Genomic DNA, 21,097 nt, shown 5'->3' with positions numbered 1-21,097 from the left:
TAGCTGTCTGCTCTCTCCCTTGTCGCCCTGCCGTCAGCATACTACTCACGCTGCCCGATGACTGTTAACCCACTGCCTCAGCCTGATGAGAAGCTCTTTGAAAGCAGAGCACAAATATATGACGCGAACCTCCAATGACCAGCAATGTCTAACACAAGCAGACGTACAAAATACCTGATAAACGATTAAATGACCCCAAAATACCTACCCTTGTTTTAAAAAATCACAATCGTGTTATAAAACACTCCATGAAGAAAACATTATTAGAACCCAGTTACTCTAGTTTCTCAGAGGGTATATGTAGAATCCCAGTGATTTATTTAAGACTGAGTGATTCTAAATGGGAAATGTGTAATGATATGAAGGTCTTTGATTACCTTATGTACAAAGGTACCATGATTATGTTTATAGCAGTAAATAATGACAGGGTTGTGTACACTTCTGAATTGCCAGGACTAATGGGGTCATGAAAATTCATCAAGTAAATAATATACAAATGTTCCTGGGCTTCAGTATGATCTTCATGTTTGACTAATGAAGGTAAGGAAACAGGCACATTTTAGATGGAAAAACATCACTAACAGGAGTGTCACACTGGGTTCCTAGAGTAGTTTTTCTTAACTTATGGGTTTCAACCCCAAAAAGCCCTTCAGATCTTTTTCAACCAGAGTTCCTAAGAAGGTGTAAATCTGGTAATCAATCAAATTCTCTCCTACGTGTTTAGGAAGGTGTTGTCTATGTGCCATCCTTGGAAGAACTGAAAAACCTGTCACTCATGTCATTCTCCACAGGGCTCGACTCCCTCACAGAACCCCAATTGAGAAAAGCTGCTACAGTACCACAAGGTATCTGAGACCCCACAATTTACTCTGGAATCTTCTCAGTTACTAAAAGATAGTCAACAAGGGGATCACATGCTTAGAAAGGTCAGAAACAACTCACCCAGGGCAGGATGCGATACTAAAATTCTTGTACACAAATTATTTGCATGCTCTTAGTTTAAAACCTCATTTACAAGAGGCATTTGACGATGGAAGGCAGTCCAGTACTGTGGATGGAGGACAGATGAAGGCTTAAACCCCAGCACGGTCACTGTCCAGCAAGGTGACCTTACATAAATTACTTCTTTGAAATTTAGTTTCTTCACTATAAAATGGAAATAATAATACCCATATCATCAGATAACACAAGTAACATGTTGTATAGGGCCTAGTATGTAGCATATGGCAGACACCAGCCATACAAAAAACCAAAAATAACAAAGGCGGTCTATACGGCATGTTGTTTCCTCTTCACCTAGAGCTGTAGATTTTAGCTATTTTTCTTTTAATCCAGTTAGAGTGTCAGAATTTCATCATTCGTTCCAATACCTACTGAGCCACCACAAGCAAGACATGGTGCTGTCTGTCCTCTAACAAGCAAGATTTTTGTTTCCTCTGATAATTCCTAGGTGATTGCTATTGAAAAGACTCTATTCTAAGTGCTTTACGTATAATAACCCATTTATTCCTCACGGCAGTCCTAAGAGGATATTCCCATTTGGTAAATGAGGAAATCGAGGCCCATTAAATGAATAAACAAATGTTAAATGCTCAGAATACTCATCAGTATTGTTGATAGGGAGTATTTACCTATTTTTGCGGCAGCTACCTTTTCCCAACTATCCTCCTACTTCTCCTAAAGAAGCATTCTCCCTTCCCTGTGGGTCCCCGTCTCAGGTACATCCGATTCTGCATGTGTTTATATGGGACATGTGAGTCATTTTAAATCTCTTTATCCTTCTGTTTACTCTCATTTCTCCTGTTAGCACAATCCTTGTTTCTTTGTCTTGGAAAAGGTGCTTTTTACAAAGTCTGTGAAGCATGTGCAATTCATCAAGAAAGAAAATGCTTTATTAAGTCATTTTATTTCTCTTACCTGGCTTAGCATTTTAAACGTATCAGGTATCACAACTATGTAAAAGAGAAAGGAAGAGAGAGAGAGAATATATGTGCGTGAACACACACCTTTTTTCTCTTTTGTTCTGGGAAGAATATTAGGCAAGGAGCTGGGAGGCTTGATTTATACATCTGCTTCTACAATAGTGTTCACTTAGACAAGTCACATAATAAATCTAGGTGTCTATATTTCCATATGTAAAATGTGCAAACTTCTCTTAGATGTTCTTTAAAGGCCCTTCCAAACCTAAAATTTTATGATTTGTGTTTAATACAAAAATATTTGGGTTATGTCAAAGCCACTCAGAAACAAGGCTTTAAGGATTGCATTAATGACACTGACACCTGAGGAGGAGATTCATTATGACACGTGGACAAAGCAGAGGCTAGTGAGGCCAGTCAGTCCTTTACTACTTCTTCTAAGATACATAAATCCCATGCATTAGCTAGAACAGTATCAACTAGCTACCTTAATGACTTGGTGACAGGTTTTTCCAACTGGCAACAGAAAGGCATAACTAGGTACTAAGACTATAGGGAGAGTTTCCCATGGGTCTCTGGCGTTTCTGTACATCTTGAAAGCAGAGGCATTAGCAGCCTTGTGCTCTGGATTCTCTTTTCATGAATTCTGTAGAGTGAACAGATGTGGAAAGTAGAGATAGTGACTCCTTCTAAAGCAGAGGGCAGTTTGCTGCTATCAAATATATGAAAGGTATCTCCATCCAAAGCAAAGTTTGGGCAGGTTTGCTTGAAGCCTATTATAAAAGATGGGGTTTCCTAAGCTCAGGGTTCTCTCCAGTAATGCAAGCCACTGCATGTGCAGATGTCACCTGACCCTGGTCGCACTGCCCGGTGGGCATGGGGAACCACACAAGAAAGTGATGACACTCTGGCTCACACTACTGTGAGCAATAAACTGTCCTTTGTCTCTGACCCAGGCATCTTGAGTCTCTAAGAGGATCCTCAAAACTGTGGCAGGCTAATTTGTTGGCTTGAGAGTAGGGTAAAAGTCTCAGATTCTTCACAGTAGTAGACAGAAATGGGGGCTTAATAATTCATGGCTAAGAGGACAAGGTATGAACCCTCCCATTACCTCTATAATATGAATGTAACACTTTATAAAGCTCTATGCCAATTATTTTAATGTTTACTTTCCCATGTGACAATTTTGCCCACAAAGGTCTTTACTTACAAGAAATCAAAATTCAGATAAATGTATGAGATGCTTCTTTAAAAATTGACATTTTGGGGCTTCCCTGGTGGCGCAGTGGTTGAGAATCTGCCTGCCAATGCAGGGGACACGGGTTCGAGCCCTGGTCTGGGAGGATCCCACATGCCGTGGAGCAACTAGGCCCGTGAGCCACAACTACTGAGCCTGCGCGTCTGGAGCCTGTGCTCCGCAACAGGAGAGGCCGCGATAGTGAGAGGCCCGCGCACCGCAATGAAGAGTGGCCCCTGCTTGCCAGAGCTAGAGAAAGTCCTCGCACAGAAACGAGGACCCAACACAGCCAAAATAAATAAATAAATTAATTAATTTAAAAAAAAAATTGACATTTTGAATGTGCCAGCAGTCTAAACTGAAACTAAACTTCAAATTATTAACATTTCACATGTCCCATCAAATCTACCAAGACCCTTTGTTGTATAATAATCTCTGAACAGTTAGAAATTTTCTATTGAACACTTACAAATTTTCAACTGGGAGCTGTCTAAATGCTCTCAATATAACTTCTAAAGAAAGGGCTAAGCTGAAAAGCAAACCATGTCCCAGGTTTTCCTGAAAAATGTAGCTACCTTCAAAGTATCACTGGCTGTAGGAAGAGCCGGAAGCCAGATTTTTGTCTTTTTTTTTTTTTAGGAAGCCGGATTTTTAAGGCAAAACATTCCTCCTTCCTTTCTTGGCTACTGCTTTGCCAAGAGCAAACAAGGATCAGCAAAGACCAAAAGCAATGGAGAAACTGGAACTACTTTATGGCCAAGGCACTGGGCAAGAAAAAGTTAACTCTGTCTTCTAAAAAATAAATCACATAAGTTTAAAAGAAATACTTACACTGCAAAATCATTGCTTAGACCTCCTACCAATCCAAAATAAAACACTATCATTAAAAACTCCCCAACTAAAAAACAAAACAAAAACTCCCCATTTATATTCAATGAGGTCTTCACTGAGGGAAATATTTGGGAAATACAGGCAATTCGATGATCCTTTGGGCTAGGAATTGCAATCTAGGAATATTCTGATTCTTTGCCCAATTCCTTGCCTAATTTCTAGAAAGCAAGAAAGTTTTTGTAAGGATGTTATCTAGATTTGTTTTTAGATTAAAATTACTTCAAAATGTTATAATACAGCTACAAAAGACATTATAAGCCATTATTAACTCTCACAACACTACAATGAAGTAGGTATCATACATTATCTTAGAGATGGAAAATAGAAGTTAAACAACTTAACAAGATTTTAGAAACAAAACTGAGCTACTTGTTATAACTCTTAATATCACATAACTCCTTCCCTAAAGAAACAAATTCCTAGTGTTACAATATGAACAGACCAATCACAAGCACTGACATTGAAACTGTGATTAAAAATCTTCCAACAAACAAAAGCCCAGGACCAGATGGCTTCACAGGCGAATTCTATCAAACATTTAGAGAAGAGCTAACACTTATCCTTCTCAAACTCTTCCAAAATATAGCAGAGAGAGGAACACTCCCAAACTCATTCTACGAGGCCACCATCACCCTGATACCAAAACCAGACAAAGATGTCACAAAAAAAGAAAACTACAGGCTAATATCACTGATGAACATAGATGCAAAAATCCTCAACAAAATACTAGCAAACAGAATCCAATAGCACATTAAAAGGATCATACACTATGATCAAGTGGGGTTTATTCCAGGAATGCAAGGATTCTTCAGTATATGCAAATCAATCAATGTGATACACCATATTAACAAATTGAAGGAGAAAAACCATATGATCATCTCAATAGATGCAGAGAAAGCTTTTGACAAAATTCAACACCCATTTATGATAAAAACCCTCCAGAAAGTAGGCATAGAAGGAACTTACCTCAACATAATAAAGGTCATATATGACAAACGCACAGCCAACATCATCCTCAATGGTGAAAAACTGAAACCATTTCCACTAAGATCAGGAACAAGACAAGGTTGCCCACTCTCACCACTATTATTCAACATAGTTTTGGAAGTGTTAGCCACAGCAATCAGAGAAGAAAAAGAGATAAAAGGAATCCAAATCGGAAAACAAGAAGTAAAACTGTCACTGTTTGCAGATGACATGATACTACACATAGAGAATCCTAAAGATGCTACCAGAAAACTACTAGAGCTAATCAATGAATTTGGTAAAGTAGCAGGATACAAAATTAATGCACAGAAATCTCTTGCGTTCCTATACACTAATGATGAAAAATCTGAAAGTGAAATTAAGAAAACACTCCCATTTACCATTGCAACACAAAGAATAAAATACCTAGGAATAAACCTACCTAAGGAGACAAAAGACCTGTATGCAGAAAATTATAAGACACTGACGAAAGAAATAAAAGATGATACAAACAGATGGAGAGATATACCATGTTCTTGGATTGGAAGAATCAACACTGTGAAAATGACTATACTACCCAAAGCAATCAACAGATTCAATGCAATCCCTATCAAACTACCATTGGCATTTTTCACAGAACTAGAACAAAAAATTTCACAATTTGTATGGAAACACAAAAGACCCCGAATAGCCAAAGCAATCTTGAGAAAGAAAAACGGAGCTGGAGGAATCAGGCTCCCTGACTTCAGACTATACTACAAAGCTACAGTAATCAAGACAATATGGTACTGGCACAAAAACAGAAATATAGATCAATGGAACAGGATAGAAAGCCCAGAGATAAACCCATGCACATATGGTCTCCTTATCTTTGATAAAGGAGGCAAGAATATACAATGGAGAAAAGACAGCCTCTTCAATAAGTGGTGCTGGGAAAACTGGACAGCTACATGGAAAAGAATGAAATTAGAACACTCCCTAACACCATACACAAAAATAAACTCAAAATGGATTAAAGACCTAAATGTAAGGCCAGACACTATCAAACTCTTAGAGGAAAACATAGGCAGAACACTCTATGACATAAATCACAGCAAGATCCTTTTTGACCCACCTCCCACAGAAATGGAAATAAAAACAAAAATAAACAAATGGGACCTAATGAAACTTCAAAGCTTTTGCACAGCAAAGGAAACCATAAACAAGACCAAAAGACAACCCTCAGAATGGGAGAAAATATTTGCAAATGAAGCAGCAGACAAAGGATTAATCTCCAAAATTTACAAGCAGTTCATGCAGCTCAATATCAAAAAAACAAACAACCCAATCCAAAAATGGGCAGAAGACCTAAACAGACGTTTCTCCAAAGAAGATATACAGATTGCCAACAGACACATGAAAGAATGCTCAACATCATTAATCATTAGAGAAATGCAAATCAAAACTACAATGCGATATCATCTCACACCGGTCAGAAGGGCCATCATCAAAAAATCTACAAACAATAAATGCTGGAGAGGGTGTGGAGAAAAGGGAACCCTCATATACTGTTGGTGGGAATGTAACTGATACAGCCACTATGGAGAACAGTATGGAGGTTCCTTAAAAAACTAAAAATAGAACTACCATATGACCCAGCAATCCCACTACTGGGCATATACCCTGAGAAAACCATAATTCAAAAAGAGTCATGTACCACAATGTTCATTGCAGCTCTATTTACAATAGCCATGTCTTGGAAGCAACCTAAGTGTCCATCGACAGAGGAATGGATAAAGAAGATGTGGCTCGTATATACAATGGAATATTACTCAGCCATAAAAAGGAACGAAATTGAGTTATTTGTAGTGAGGTGGATGGACCTACAGTCTGTCATACAGAGTGAAGTAAGTCAGAAAGAGAAAAACAAATGCCGTATGCTAACACATATATAAGGAATCTAAAAAAAACCCAAAAAAAATGGTCATGAAGAATTTAGAGGCAAGACGGGAATAAAGACGCAGACCTACTAGAGAATGGACTTGACATGGGGAGGGGGAAGGGTAAGCTGGGACGAAGTGAGAGAGTAGCACTGACATATATACACTACCAAATGTAAAACAGATAGTTAGCGGGAAGCAGTCGCATAGCACAAGGAGATCAGCTCGGTGCTTTGTGACCAGCTAGAAGGGTGGGATAGGGAGGGTGGGAGGGAGGGAGACGCAAGAGGGAAGAGATATGGGGATATATGTATATGTATAACTGATTCACTTTGTTATAAAGCAGAAACTAACACACCATTGTAAAGCAATTATACTCCAATAAAAACGTTTAAAAAAAAAAAGAAACAATTTCCTAACTACAATGAAATCAGAAAATGATACGAGGTTGAAAGTGAATTAAGTTTTAAAAACTAAAACCAACATGACTATAACACTTAATTTCTAGATACAATGAATGGCATTTGTCTGAAATTAAAATGTAAACAAATAAACTAAAGAGGACTTTGGCAGTGGTATGCTTACAGCAAAAGCTCAATAAGTACTTATTTAATTAAAAATAAAATCTAACATCAGGGACTTCCCTGGTAGCGCAGTGGTTAAGAACCCGCCTGCCAATGTAGGCGACATGGGTTCAAGCCCTGGTCTGGGAAGATCCCACATGCCGCGGAGCAACTAAGCCCGTGAGCCACAACTACTGCCTGCACTCTAGAGACCGCAAGCCACAACTACTGAGCCCATGAGCCACAACTACTGAAGCCCACGTGCCTAGAGCCCATGCTCCGCAACAAGAGAAGCCACCGCAATGAGAAGCCCGTGCACTGCAATGAAGAGTAACCCCCCCTCGCCGCAACCAGAGTAAAGCCCGCGCGCAGCAACGAAGACCCAACGCAGCCAAAAATAAATAAATAAATAAATTTATTTATTAAATAAATAAGTAAGTAAATTCTGGCAAAAAGTTAAAAAAAAATGTAACATCCAGGATTAGATGTAAGAAAAATATTAAGTTTCAGGCTGAAATATATACAGTTCTTGTCCTTTTTTCCATGTTTATTTTCCAGGAAAATACCCATACACTTTGTATTGCAATACCTGACACATCCATACCTTTCTCAACTAGCCAGTTCAAGAAAGAAAGAGAGAGAAAAGGAAGGAAGGAAGGAAGGAAGGAATGGAGGGAGGGTGGAAAGAAAGAAAGACCCAGTCTTTGCTACTATAACTTTAGGGGTTTAGCTATACTGGAAGGAAGTTGGAATGAGGGGTGGGGGGCAGCAAACTGAATAATCAACAAGGGTTTGGCTACCCTAGATTGCAGAGAACCATCTGTTTCAGAAAACCCCAGAGAGTTTGGATTGATGGTCCCATGGCAGTGAATTACTCTCATTAATAACGTCCTGCCAGTCTTTCCATGACAGTGCAGTGGAATAGGCATGGGCATTTCATCTGGACAAACTTGTCAGCCAAGTGTCTCCATAGCCACCTGTCAGCTGTGCAACACCAACACCTTAAATTATACAAGCCTCCAGACTTTTACCACTCTTAAATGTAACAAAAGAGGGAGAAGTGATGAAACACTAAAGGTGATAGGTATGAATTTATCATTAAATGGACCTTATTTTAAAAATAAGACAGTATTCCTGAAATATCAAGACCAAGAAATAACCAATATTTCTCAAATATTGGTTATTTCTCAAACAAGAGAAATAACCAGACATGTTACTATATCTGAATATTTTACACTGTATAATATAAATGTATCCCAACAACAAACAGGCCATTTTGCTTCTTAACATTCTCTTGTATGTTTTCGGTTCAATGTATTATTTGGTTCAGAAAAAAAATCAACTCCTGAAGACTTCACTCAGTGGGGACAAAAGTGAGGAAGCCTGATGTGGTAAGCTAATACTAGGAGGTATTAATTAAAAGCAAATTGTCCAACTTTCTTTGATTCCATGGGACATTCTGAAACATCTATATTTGTCCAAAAGAGAGGAATTAACCACCCAGAGTTAAATAAGGCAAACTGTGTTTTTGTAGTCTTCAGAAAAAGGCTGGGTGACTACAATATGTACCATTATATGTGCAGAGCAGAACAAGGCACCTTACATAAACTGCCAGCCTGGGGCTAGACAAAGACAAGATGGACAGCAGTGAACTTGGTTAAAATCTGAAGAGTATATGTTCACTACTAGTGGCTGTTAACAGTTAGAAAAGGTGTAAGCATAAATTATGAATTGAAGTATTTAAAAGTTCTTAAATTACATGATTAGATTTTACCAAAAACAAAAAACAAAAACAAAAAACAAAACCAGCACTGTAATTAAATAGTTTAATTAAAATCTAATCTATGTTTTTTATTATTTTATTCTCAGGAAGTTTGAAAGACCATAAAGCTTTCCGTAATGTACACTGTCATCAACTTCACTAGTTTCAAGCAGCAGCAGATATCTGCAAAATGGGATGAATCAATTTAGGTCAAGTCTCAGAATGATGGGTGCCACAACTAAGCTTAAATCCCAGATGCCCGCCCATCTTCTAAGAATCAGTGGCTAGGTATTTATTAAAATTCTCTTGTGTACCTACTAACAGCTACTCTAGTAAAGTGATGCAGAGAAATCTAAGACAAATCTTTTATCTCCAGTAATTACTACTCTGCTTGAGCAACGAGACTTAAAACTTCAGGCAAGGCCAGTGTATCACAAGCAACTACACTGGCCAGGGCAAGACTCTGAAGTTCTCTCTCCCTGACACCTTCTCTGAGAGAATCCATATTTCTAACATGTGATATTCTTCTTTTCCCTGCCCTATCCTCTCCGCTCCTACCCCAGAAACTAGCCCCTGGGCCAGAAACTGGCTGTGTGACTCCTGGACCGCCACGGAGGAGCTGAGGAGAGCCAGCTGGGCAGACAAGGTCCACTCTAAGACAAGGCTCCTCAGCCCCAGCACGACGACACTTGGGGCTGGATAATTCTTCTGTCCTGTGTATTACAGGATATTTAGCAATATCTCTGGCCTCTACCCACTAGATGTCAGTAGCAACCTCCTCCCCAGTTGCGCCAACAGAAAAAACAAAAACAAAACAAAACAGCAAAAAAAAAACACCCCAAAATAAAAAAAAACACAAATAAACCACCTTGACTCCTGTACCCTGGGGGCAAAACCACCCATGTTTGAGAGCCACAGCTTTCAGGAGGTTGAATTTTAACCTGCTGGCAACAGGAAGGCATTTAATGATTTTAAGCATAGGAAGCAATACAAAACGGATCAGACTTGCTTCTCGAATGAATGGAGCAGTACAGGGGTCGACTGTAGAGGGGCAGGGAGGGAGGCAAAAGGACTAGGCTGACTAAAGACATAGTTTTGCGTGAAGATGATGAACACGTGAACTCACGCAGCAGTAGTGGAGACAAAAACAGGGTATGAATGCAAGTTACAATGGTAGAGTAAGAACACCAGGGCCCAGTCAGATAGAGCATTTGAGGGGAAGGAAAAAAATGGCACAGAATTACTTGTAAGTTTCTGACTTGGCAATTTAGATGGCTGTAGTGAGAGTCATTACCTAGGATAGGGAATTTAACAGGAAGAGCACGTTTAAGAACGAGTTCCGGGGACTTCCCTGGTGGCGCAGTGGTTAAGAGTCCTCCTGCCAATGCAGGGGACATGGGTTCGAGCTCTGGTCCGGGAAGATCCCACATGCCGCGGAGCAACTAAGCCCGTGCGCCACAACTACTGAGCCTGCGCATCTGGAGCCTGTGAGCCACAACTACTGAGCCCGCATGCCACAACTACTGAAGCCCATGCGCCGAGAGCCCGAGCTCCGCAACAAGAGAAGCCACCGCAATGAGAAGCCTGTGCACCGTAACGAAGAGTACCCCCGCTCACCGCAACTAGAGAAAGACCGCAGGCAGCAACGAAGACCCAGAGCAGCCATAAATAAATAAATAAATAAATGTATTTTAAAATAAATAAATAAAAACAAGTTCCGGGGACCTCCCTGTGGTCCCGTGGTAAAGAATCTGCCTTCCAATGCAGGGGACAGGGGTTCGATCCCTGGTCGGGGAACTAAGATCCTACATGCCATGGGGCAAAAAAGCTCGCATGCCCCAACTACTGAGCTCGCACGCATCAACTAGAGCCCACGTGCCGCAAACTACAGAGCCCACGTGCCCTGGAGCCCACGTGCCACAACTACAGAGAGAAAACCCACATGCCGCAACTAGAGAGAAGCCCGAGCGCAGCAATGAAAGATCCCGCATGCCTCAAGAAAGATCCTGCGTGCCACAACTGAGACCCTAATAAAAAGAAAATAAATAAATATTAAAAATAAATAAATAAAAATAAAAACGAGTTCTGTTTTAAACGTAATAAAAGTTTGAGGTAAGTGTGGGATATCCAGGTAGTGAGGTTAGCAGTTAGGTTTCAAGGGGTCAACACTTATATCGTGAACGTTATGTGCCAGGCCCTTTTCAAATATTAATTCGCTTAATCTTCATCCTATTCATTGAGACAGCAACTATTGCTGCCCCATTTTATAGATGGGGAAATCGCTGTACAGAGTAGTTAAGTAACTTCTCCAAAATTCCATAGCTAGTCAGTTTTGAAGCTGGGATCCCAAACTCAGGTCTGTGCTCTTGTAAAGTAAGTGAAGTTACAGGCATAGATATGAACTCGCAAGGAAAATGAGCAAAGATGAGAAAAACAATCTAGGATGAAATACTGGAGAAAAGTATAAGTACCTGTTAAGCCAAAGGTGAAGGAGGAGCCAGAGGAAGGAGCCAGTGAGGGGGGTGTGGGGGGGGAGGGTAAAACAAGCAATAGAGAAAGTCTTAAGGGCAGGAAGTAAGTGATGATATATTTGTAACTCACAACAATCCCTTGCATATAATCTACTCCACAAAAATGTTTTAACTGAATTAATAGCCCTATAATCCCAAATAATGATCATATCAAATATCCATGCTTACAGCATATTCAAAAAATTTCATAGGTGAGCAAAACCTATATCACGTATGTCTGTGATTTTTCTAGAATACCAAGAGTTTGTGGAAGACACAGTGTCATTTAATATGAAACAACAGCTTAGACACCATTTGAAATCATTCCATACATTTATGTCCAACTAAGAAGACTTTTTAAAGCTTTATTCACATCCTACTTGCACAGTAATGAAACATGTTACTCTGTTTTGCATTTTGTTGAAGATCACATGAAATATTGGCTCCTCTAAGTTTTGCAAATGACAGCTACAAAATTGTGTAGTCTCTTCCTAAAAAAGGATTTAGAAAACCGTGTATATGAAAACTAATTACTTCTCATTTGAAGGAGTTACTAGAGCATCTGGTGAATCTTGAGTTGTGCTGCTATAATAAATCTTCTGTGTATCTAAACAGTTTTTGGTTATGCATTCCTTATTATACTTTACAATTTTATACCCTAAACACAAACATTTAGTAGAAAATGAGTTTCCTCAAGATACAAAAACGCTGGCCCCCACTTCCAATTCAACACGAGTGTTTTCTAAGTGTTTATTAATCTTGATTTCCAGGCCCAAACTCAAAGTACTTTCTCAACTTTAATGCATGTACAAATCTTTCAGGGATCTTGTTAAAATGGAAGATTCTGATTCAGCAGATCTGAAACCAGGCCAACGCTCTGCATTTCTAACAAGCTCCCTCCTGCATGATGCGATGCTCTGGTCCACACTGGCTACTCCACTGTGGTGCTTGGACCAGAAGCACCGGCAGTACTGGGGAACTTTGCGAACTGCACGGCCCTCAGTGTGACAAACAACAGACCAATATCATCTGCTGAAGCTGGTAACTCCAGGCATTTACATTAAAGTATTTCTTTTCAAATCCATTTACAACTCATTCACTGACATTTTCTTTTTTGTCGGTAGAAAAGGTGACACCTTCTTTTCTTTCTATTCTTTCCATTATCCTAAACTGTGGATCTAACAGCTAAGCCCCTCCACAAGGAGGCCCCAGCTGGTTCTTTCAGGCTTCTCTCCTATAATCCCTGTACTGGTCCACAACATGCCAACTGAATGCACTGGTTATTTTCTAAATATAAACCATGCTCTCTCACCACACCCCCTCTTGCTTTGTTTTGGTTTGTTTGGTTGATGCTTTCCCCTATCAGGCCAGTCTCTAGAGCCGTCTCTCTCTACTCACCTTGCCTGATTTCTCAATGAGATGTGACCTCACCATTCTCTGAACCAACCACTTGCCCTCACCACAGGAATTTTTCTTTCATTCTAATATTTACTACATTCTGCTAGGTATGACATATGTTGGTCTTTGCCTTATCTCGGCTATTGAATTACAAGCTATGTAAGGGTAGGAATTTTTATAACTAATTTTGATATTCCCTGCACTGCATAACACAGTTCCTCACTAAATGCTAAATAAAGCTCCAATAGGGCTTCCCTGGTGGTGCAGTGGTTGAGAATCCGCCTGCCAATGTAGGGGACACGGGTTCGAGGCCTGGTCTGGGAAGATCCCACATGCCGCGGAGCAACTGGGCCGGTGAGCCACAACTACTGAGCGCGTCTGGAGCCTGTGCTCCGCAACAGGAGAGGCCATGATAGTGAGAGGCCCGCACACCGCGATGAAGAGTGGCCCCCGCTCGCCGCAACTAGAGGAAGCCCACGCACAGAAACGAAGACCCAACACAGCCAAAAATAAATAAATAAATAAATAAATAAATGTATTAAAAAAAAAAGCTCCAATAAAATTGAAGTAAAGCATTATTCCTTAATGATGATAAACTTGATCTAAATAGTCTCAAGTCACAAATCCAAATCACATTTCTTATTTCTCCAAATACTATTGGTTTTCTACTTCAGTCATCACAGAAAATTGGGCACAATGCTTTATTTGCATTTTTTCCAACTCTGACACCTAGAAAATTTTTATTTAATCTTACTTGAATCATTTTATCAGAACTTAAATTCTGAACCAGTTCATCTGGCATTTTCATATTGAACAGTCCAAATGTTTATATATCAGTTGAGGAAAATTTTGTTATGAAATCTTCCTAAAACCATTCTAAAACTCCACATACACACAAAGAAAAATAGAACATGAAGCAGCACAGATATCATTACATCTGTCATGCTGAAATAAAGCATAGTGACAAAGGTCAATTTTTAGAAACTAAAGGCTCTTCAGAACACCTGGAAGAATCTGAGGTATGAGGAGACACCATGTTTACTTTCAATCACGAAGTCCGAGTTAGTCCAAAGTCAGTCAACTGGACAATCTCTCAAGTACAAACAAACAAACAAACAAATCCAAAATAATGTATGATTAAAGTAAACAGTGAGTCAAAGGAAAATATCCTGTGCTAAATTCTGAGGATAAATAAACAGACTAAGAACGTAAGTTAATTCTAACTGATTGTTAAAAATGAGCCCAGGTCAATAAATGTCTCTAACCAAAGGATGGAAAGTGAGATCAGAGTTTAAAAGTGATATGGAGTTGTGATAACCACCAATGACTGGAAGACAACAACTAATTATCAGAGCTGCATTGCCCCAAAAGCAAGAATTAAAAGAAACGATCTAATGTCACTGACTACATAAAAAATGTTCTACTTGAGAGCTGCTAGGGCAATACTGAGCACCCACCTGAAGACCAAAAAGTAACCATATTTGTTAAATCCTGCAAATGACAGTCATTCATTCATTTGTTAATTAGCTTTCCTAACCTTAAAGATTGGGCCTTTGGCAAAGAACAGGTAAGGGACGGGAGTTTCTGGTGATGTTCTGACAGGCAGAATAATGGCTCCCCCAAAATATCCACATCCTAACTTCCATGAACCTATGAATATGTTACCTTACATGGCAAACGGGACTCTGCTGTGGTGGTGATTCAGCTAAGGACCTTGAAATGGGTAGATCATCCTGGATTATTCAGGTAGGGCCAAGGCATTCACAAGGATCCTCACAGTAGAAGAGGAAGTCAGAGTGATAAGACGTGAGGAGAACTCAACAACCTACTGTTGCTGGCTTTGAAAGGAAAGGAAGGGGCCATGAGCCAAGGAATGCGGGCAGCTTCTAGCAGCTGGAAAAGGCAAGGAAAGAGACTCTCCTCTAGAGCCTCCAGAAGGGAATGCAGCCCTACTGACATCTTGATTCTAGCCTGGTAAGACCCCTGCTGAACTTCTAACCTACAGAATTGTATAATAAATGTGTGTTGCTTTAAGCCATTAATTTGTGGTAATTTGTTACAGCAGCATTGGGAAACTAATACAATGGTTAACTGTCATGGAAAGAATTCTCTAAAACAGATAACTGCCTTTGAAAAGGGTAGAGTGATGCTCTATAAAATGCTCAGCAAATAAGTGAATTAAGATTTAGTTTGCATTACTAAGACATAGACCTGCTCTGCTGTAAAAGGCTAACACACAAATCTTAAAACTAGATTTTATAAAAAGGTTGAAAGCAAATACAATTAACTTTGATAGAAAACCTTGGGTTAGAAAACAAAGCAGAACAAGGTATTTTCAGCCAGACAAGAAGGTGATAAAAAATAAGTAGGAAAATGTGATATTCCTTGCAGAAAGCATTTTAAAAGGGACCACCACAGTATCCTTTTCAATAGGCCAGCTAAAAGGCAAAAATCAGCATTTCTTTTAAAGCTCATATTTACCTGATGATCCTCTGGGCAGCATACTGATGGAGAGAACGAAACTGTGCCGACATATTTGCTAAAGCTGCCAAACAATTGGTGTGAAGGTACTTGTCCTGTCAGAAAACAGCAAGTTTAAAACATACATCGAGTCTTCTCGACATTTTAAGCAAGGTTAACTAGAAGCAAATGTAAACTCAATTGTCACTGATTTTAGAAAGTGCAGATCCACAGTCTGTTTTCTCTAATTCCAAAATCCATAAAGCACTGAAAATCCAAAGTTTTTTCACCGCTAGTTTGGAACCAACATCTGGCACAAAAGATAATGATGCTATTTATGGTCTTCATTAAGCCCACCCTGGAGAATACTGAACTATTTTGCTGCAGAAATATTAATGTTTAGTTACAGTGAGCGGCTCCAGAACCTCATGGTTACGTATAGTGTAGCATACAAACTATAACTATCTTCCTAAAATCAAAAAATTCTCCGTGCTAAAACATATCTGGCTCCAAGAGTTTCAGATAAAAGATTGTGGAAAGGCTAACCTATGTTAGCTTCCCAGAGGGGCATAACTGAAAATGGTGCAGTAAATTTGACCACTTCTCTAAGCTATGAATTCTGTATATTGCTTCTCTAGTGACTGGAACTGAAATTTGCTCCCAGGCATAGCAAATACAATCTAGTTGAAATTTTCCTTTTACTCTTTAAAGTATTCTCTTTTTCTCCATTTCTTTCCCATCTGAATTCATATTTTCTTGTGCTTGTATCTCCTTACAGTTTTCTGTTGCTACTTTTAAAAGGTAAATCAGTTTTATCAGTCCAGCAAAGACATACAACATCTTTTATCTAAATGTGCTCCACTGCTTATTTTCTATTACATGTAAAATATCTCTGATCATACCACCTATGAAATATTAAGAAGCAGACACTTTAAACATTACCTTAGGATCATAATACAGTAACTATATGTTGGTCTATATTTTTCCACCATATTCCATGAGAACGTTAGCACTCTAAATATTGAGATTGCTTTAAACTATAGTCTTCATCGTACTGTATGTATAAAGGTAGAAAAATAGCTACGGAATACTTACTCGTGTCCTTGTCATGTTGTACTGAATAGTTCTTATTACAACCAGTATCAGGAGACTCCCCAGTGAAATTTCAGTTAAAACCCGTTCTGAATACCAAGTAATATTTTTTAACATCTGTAACAGGGAAGAAAAGTTTAAGTAAATATGATTGCTTTAGGGAAAAAGGGATTATCCATGTCTACAATTTCTGACAAGCTGTGGCTTTGCTCTGAAGGTGAGTTAAACAGTATATAAAAGTAAACTGTGAGAATTTCAGTTCAAGATAGTGAAACTGTGCTGATGTATTTTTCTTCTTCTTCCTTCTTAAATATAAAAGAAAAAAACACAGACGACGCTATCATTAGCAGACAAAAAGGAGCTGTATTTAAAAAGGTATGGCACTTAGAACATGTCTGACAGAAAAACCATCAGAGGTCAGTAGTTTGAAAGCAAAAATAAGAAAACCGAGGAGTCTCTTGAAAAAGTGGAGCTATCGTAACAACCACAGAAAATCTCTACCCTTGGGTCAAGGAGAGGCCAAGAATGCAAATAAGCCAAGATCTTCAAGAAGAGATGCGCCCATGCTCTGCTCCAGCTCTGGTGCTCACCTCCAGGCCTTGGTAAGCAAAAACTGTCTAGCTTCAGTTGGTGAGTTCCACAGACTTGTAACATGGGCATCAGAGACAGAAAAACTGGGCAGCACAGCAGCCAAGGCTGGGTTGCCACAAAGAAGGAGGCAAAATGCACAAAAACCAACAGGCTTATCTGGCACCAGAACTCCTCGTTCTCTTCCATCGAGGTCACCCTACTTCTTTTCTCCTTGACGCATGAAGCCAATGAGCCACATTCTTTCCATCCATGCCTGAAAAAGGACAAGACTTCTGGCTGATTCCCGCCCTCTCCACTGAGGAGATAAGCCCCCCTGTAGAGCACAGGAGACCTCCATCATTCACACCTTCCAAAGGGGGTCTCACCACCTTTTAAAATAAGTGAATCTAGACTTTCATTTATAACTATGAATGGACAAGAAGCCACCAAAAAGTAGAGAAATCCAACAGTGAAAAAGATATGGTGAATCTAATCAAGCCTCTGTTCTAATTGCCAGCATATATGAAATACAGAGGACAGAAGAACATGATAAATAACACAATGATATAATCAGCCAAAGCCAAATGTATGAAATTCTACTAAACAAATAAGTCAGTTTCTACAAAAAATAAATGGTGTAATAAGGTGGGAGAGGAAGAGACTGTTACAGATAACAGTCAAGAACTAAATGCTTTGGAAACTCATTCAAACCAACCAACTCAAGGAAGACATTTTAAAGATAATTGAGAGAAAACTGAATATTAGTAGGTATTTTAAAAATATCGTTGGGCTTCCCTGGTGGCGCAGTGGTTAAGAATCTGCCTGCCAATGCAGGGGACACAGGTTCAATCCCTGGTCTGGGAAGATCCCACATGCCACGGAGCAACTAAGCCTGTGCACCACAACTACTGAGCCTGCACTCTAGAGCCCGTGAGCCACAATTACTGAGCCTGTGCTCTAGAGCCCGCGAGCCACAAATGCTGAGCCCACGTGCCATAACTACTGAAGCCCGCGCACCTAGAGCCCGTGCTCCGCAACACAAGAAGCCACCGCAATGAGAAGGCCGCGGGCACCGCAACGAAGAGTAGCCCCTGCTCGTCGAAACTAGGGAAAGCCTGCACAGCAACGAAGACATAATGCAGCCAAAAATAAATAAATAAAATAAATTTATTTAAATAAATAAATAAAATAAAATAAAATATCGTTGGTTTTGTTGGATGTGATAATGGTATTATGTTTATTTTTTATGCCTATATTTATCAAAGTGACATGCTTAAATATCTACAAATGAAATTTTATATATATATATGATTTACAAGATTAAAAAAATAGATTTTAGCCAAAATATAAAAGGCAGAGGGGGTGGGGTGGGTAGATGAAATGAGAACAGAAGAATGTTGATGTATCCATGGGGATTCATTATACTATTTTTTCCAATTATGTTTACATTTAATGTGTTCATAATTAAAAGTTTATTAAATAAACAAATAATAAGAAAATGAATAAATGTGAAACTAAACAAGCAGAACAAACAGACCCCCAATTAAACAAAGATAATTTAAGAGGCTGGGGAAAAGTTTTTGAAATTCTAATTAGTAGCTTTGGTGAGAGTTGACAGAATACTGTATCCATAAAATAAGAACAGGCTACTATGAAAAATGAGAATCACAGAATGAAGAAAGGCTACTGAAGATTAAAAATATGATGACTGAGAATTAAAAGAGAGAGAGGAGGGCTTCTCTGGTGGCGCAGTGGTTAAGAATCCGCCTGCCAATGCAGGGGACATGGGTTCAAGCCCTGGTCCAGGAAGATCCCACATGCTGTGGAGCAACTAAGCCCGGGCACCACAACTACTGAGCCCGCGCTCTAGAGCCCGTGACCCACAACTACTGACCCCGTGTGCCGCAACTACTGAAGCCCATGTGCCTAGAGCCCGTGCTCCACAACAAGAGAAGCCACTGAAATGAGAAGCCCATGTACCGCAACGAAGAGTAACTCCCACTCGCCACAACTAGAGAAAGCCCGCGTGCAGCAACAAAGACCCAACGCAGCCAAATAAATAAAATAAAATTTTTAAAAAAAAGAAAAGAGAGAGAAATTAGCAGAATGGGCGCTATGGAAAACAGAACTTGGGATGTGAAAGACAAAACTGAGAAGTTCCCTCAGACAACAGCAGTATAAGGCAAAAAGACAAAATATAAGAGAAAAGTGGAGATCCAGTATATACCTAATAAGAGCTCCAGAAGGAATAGACTAAAATCGACCCTTGAACAACATGGGTTTGAACTGCATGGGTCCATTTATATGTGGATATTTTTTTCAGTAAGTATACAGTCAGCCCTCCATATCCGCAGGTTGCATCCGCATATACTGAGGGCAAACTATGGGACTTGACAATCTGTGGGTTTGGGTATCCACGGCGGGTCCTGGAACCAACCTCCCGCCGATACCAAGGGAGAACTGTAGAAGCAAAAGAGAAAAATTAGTAATAGGGCTTCCCTGGTGGCACAGTGTTAAGAATCCGCCTGCCAATGCAGGGGACACTGGTTCGAGCCCTGGTCCGGGAAGATCCCACATGCCACAGAGCACCTAGGCCCGTGCGCCACAACTACTGAGGCTGCGCTCTAGAGCCCATGAGCCACAACTACTGAAGCCCATGCACCGAGAGCCCATGCTCCGCAACAAGAGAAGCCACCACAATGAGAAGCCTGCACACTGCAACGAAGAGGAGCCCACACTCGCCGCAACTAGAGAAAGCCTGCGTGCAGCAACGAAGACCCAACACAGCCAAAAATAATAAATAAATAAAATAAATAAATTTATTTAAAAAAATTTTTTTTAAAAAGAAAAATTAGTAACAAAATTTCTTTGAGGGAAAGAGAAACTTGCAACACTTTAAGCAAAAATATTGAAAAAAATCAAAATTTAGTCTGATAAGATTTCTGAATCAACAGTATATGAGAAAATCCATTGGCTTCTAGACAGAAGAAACATGCCAAAATCTATTGGCTTCTAGACAGAAGAAACATGTTATCACCAAAAGAAAGAAAGGTAGACTAACATAAGATTTCTCATCTTGAACACTATATATCTGAAGGACAACAGAACAATGTCTACAAATTTTTGAGGAATAGATTATCATTCTAGAATTCTATATCTAGAGAAGCTACCACACAAGGATACAGAAAAGTGAAGACTTTTAAGTATGCAAAGACTCAGCATGAACCACCCATGCACTATTTCTGGGGAAAAAACAAACCACCACACATGTAAGTGCTTAGCTGCCCCTCCTCACCACCGTAATGACAACAACAAAACAATAACAGCCAGATAAAGTCAAGGAAGGAAAATATGGACTACTAAACAACAACAACCCCCCCCCAAAACCCACAATTATAATTCATGAAATGAGGAAAATATAATTAAATCTAAATAATATGGTTGACCTTAATTCTTTGCTAAGATAAAATAAATATTTCTCTGCTAAGTCTGCCTCCCTGCAAATTCCAAACAATATTAAAAATGAGAAAGGGGGCATGGAAGCAGATAAGCATTAAAAAGTAAAGAAATACTGTCTTCAACTTCATGTAAGTGCCCATAAGTGCCTCCACAACAGATTTTTACACAGTTCAACTCTTTGACAAGAGACCCATGTCACCTAGAATCCGCCATTACAAATAACCCAACCCTGACCAGTGCCGGAGGCTCCACTCAGAGGATGGCATGTACAAATGCCCGATACAGGGTAGTTGAGTACTGTTTGCGAAGTAGAAAATGTAACACTTTAAGCATTTCCATTTATTCATGACT

General features: G+C 39.6%; 1 protein-coding gene across 1 annotated transcript in view; it reads right to left on the bottom strand.

Moving 5' to 3' along the window:
• The window catches only part of DYM (dymeclin), a 403,419-nt gene that overhangs the window by 205,427 nt on the left and 176,895 nt on the right, over positions 1–21,097 (bottom strand). The window contains exons 12-13 of the mRNA XM_007197218.3: positions 16,721–16,834; positions 15,647–15,741 (exon numbers count right to left, since the gene is read on the bottom strand). Of these exons, the coding sequence (XP_007197280.1) occupies positions 15,647–15,741; positions 16,721–16,834 (209 nt within the window). The remainder of the gene's footprint in view (positions 1–15,646; positions 15,742–16,720; positions 16,835–21,097) is intronic.

This window comes from Balaenoptera acutorostrata, chromosome 13 (assembly GCF_949987535.1).
Source record: "Balaenoptera acutorostrata chromosome 13, mBalAcu1.1, whole genome shotgun sequence".
NCBI classification, from domain to species: domain Eukaryota; kingdom Metazoa; phylum Chordata; class Mammalia; order Artiodactyla; family Balaenopteridae; genus Balaenoptera; species Balaenoptera acutorostrata.
Note: the sequence above shows the minus strand (reverse complement) of the source record. Positions and strands in the feature narration are given on the sequence as shown.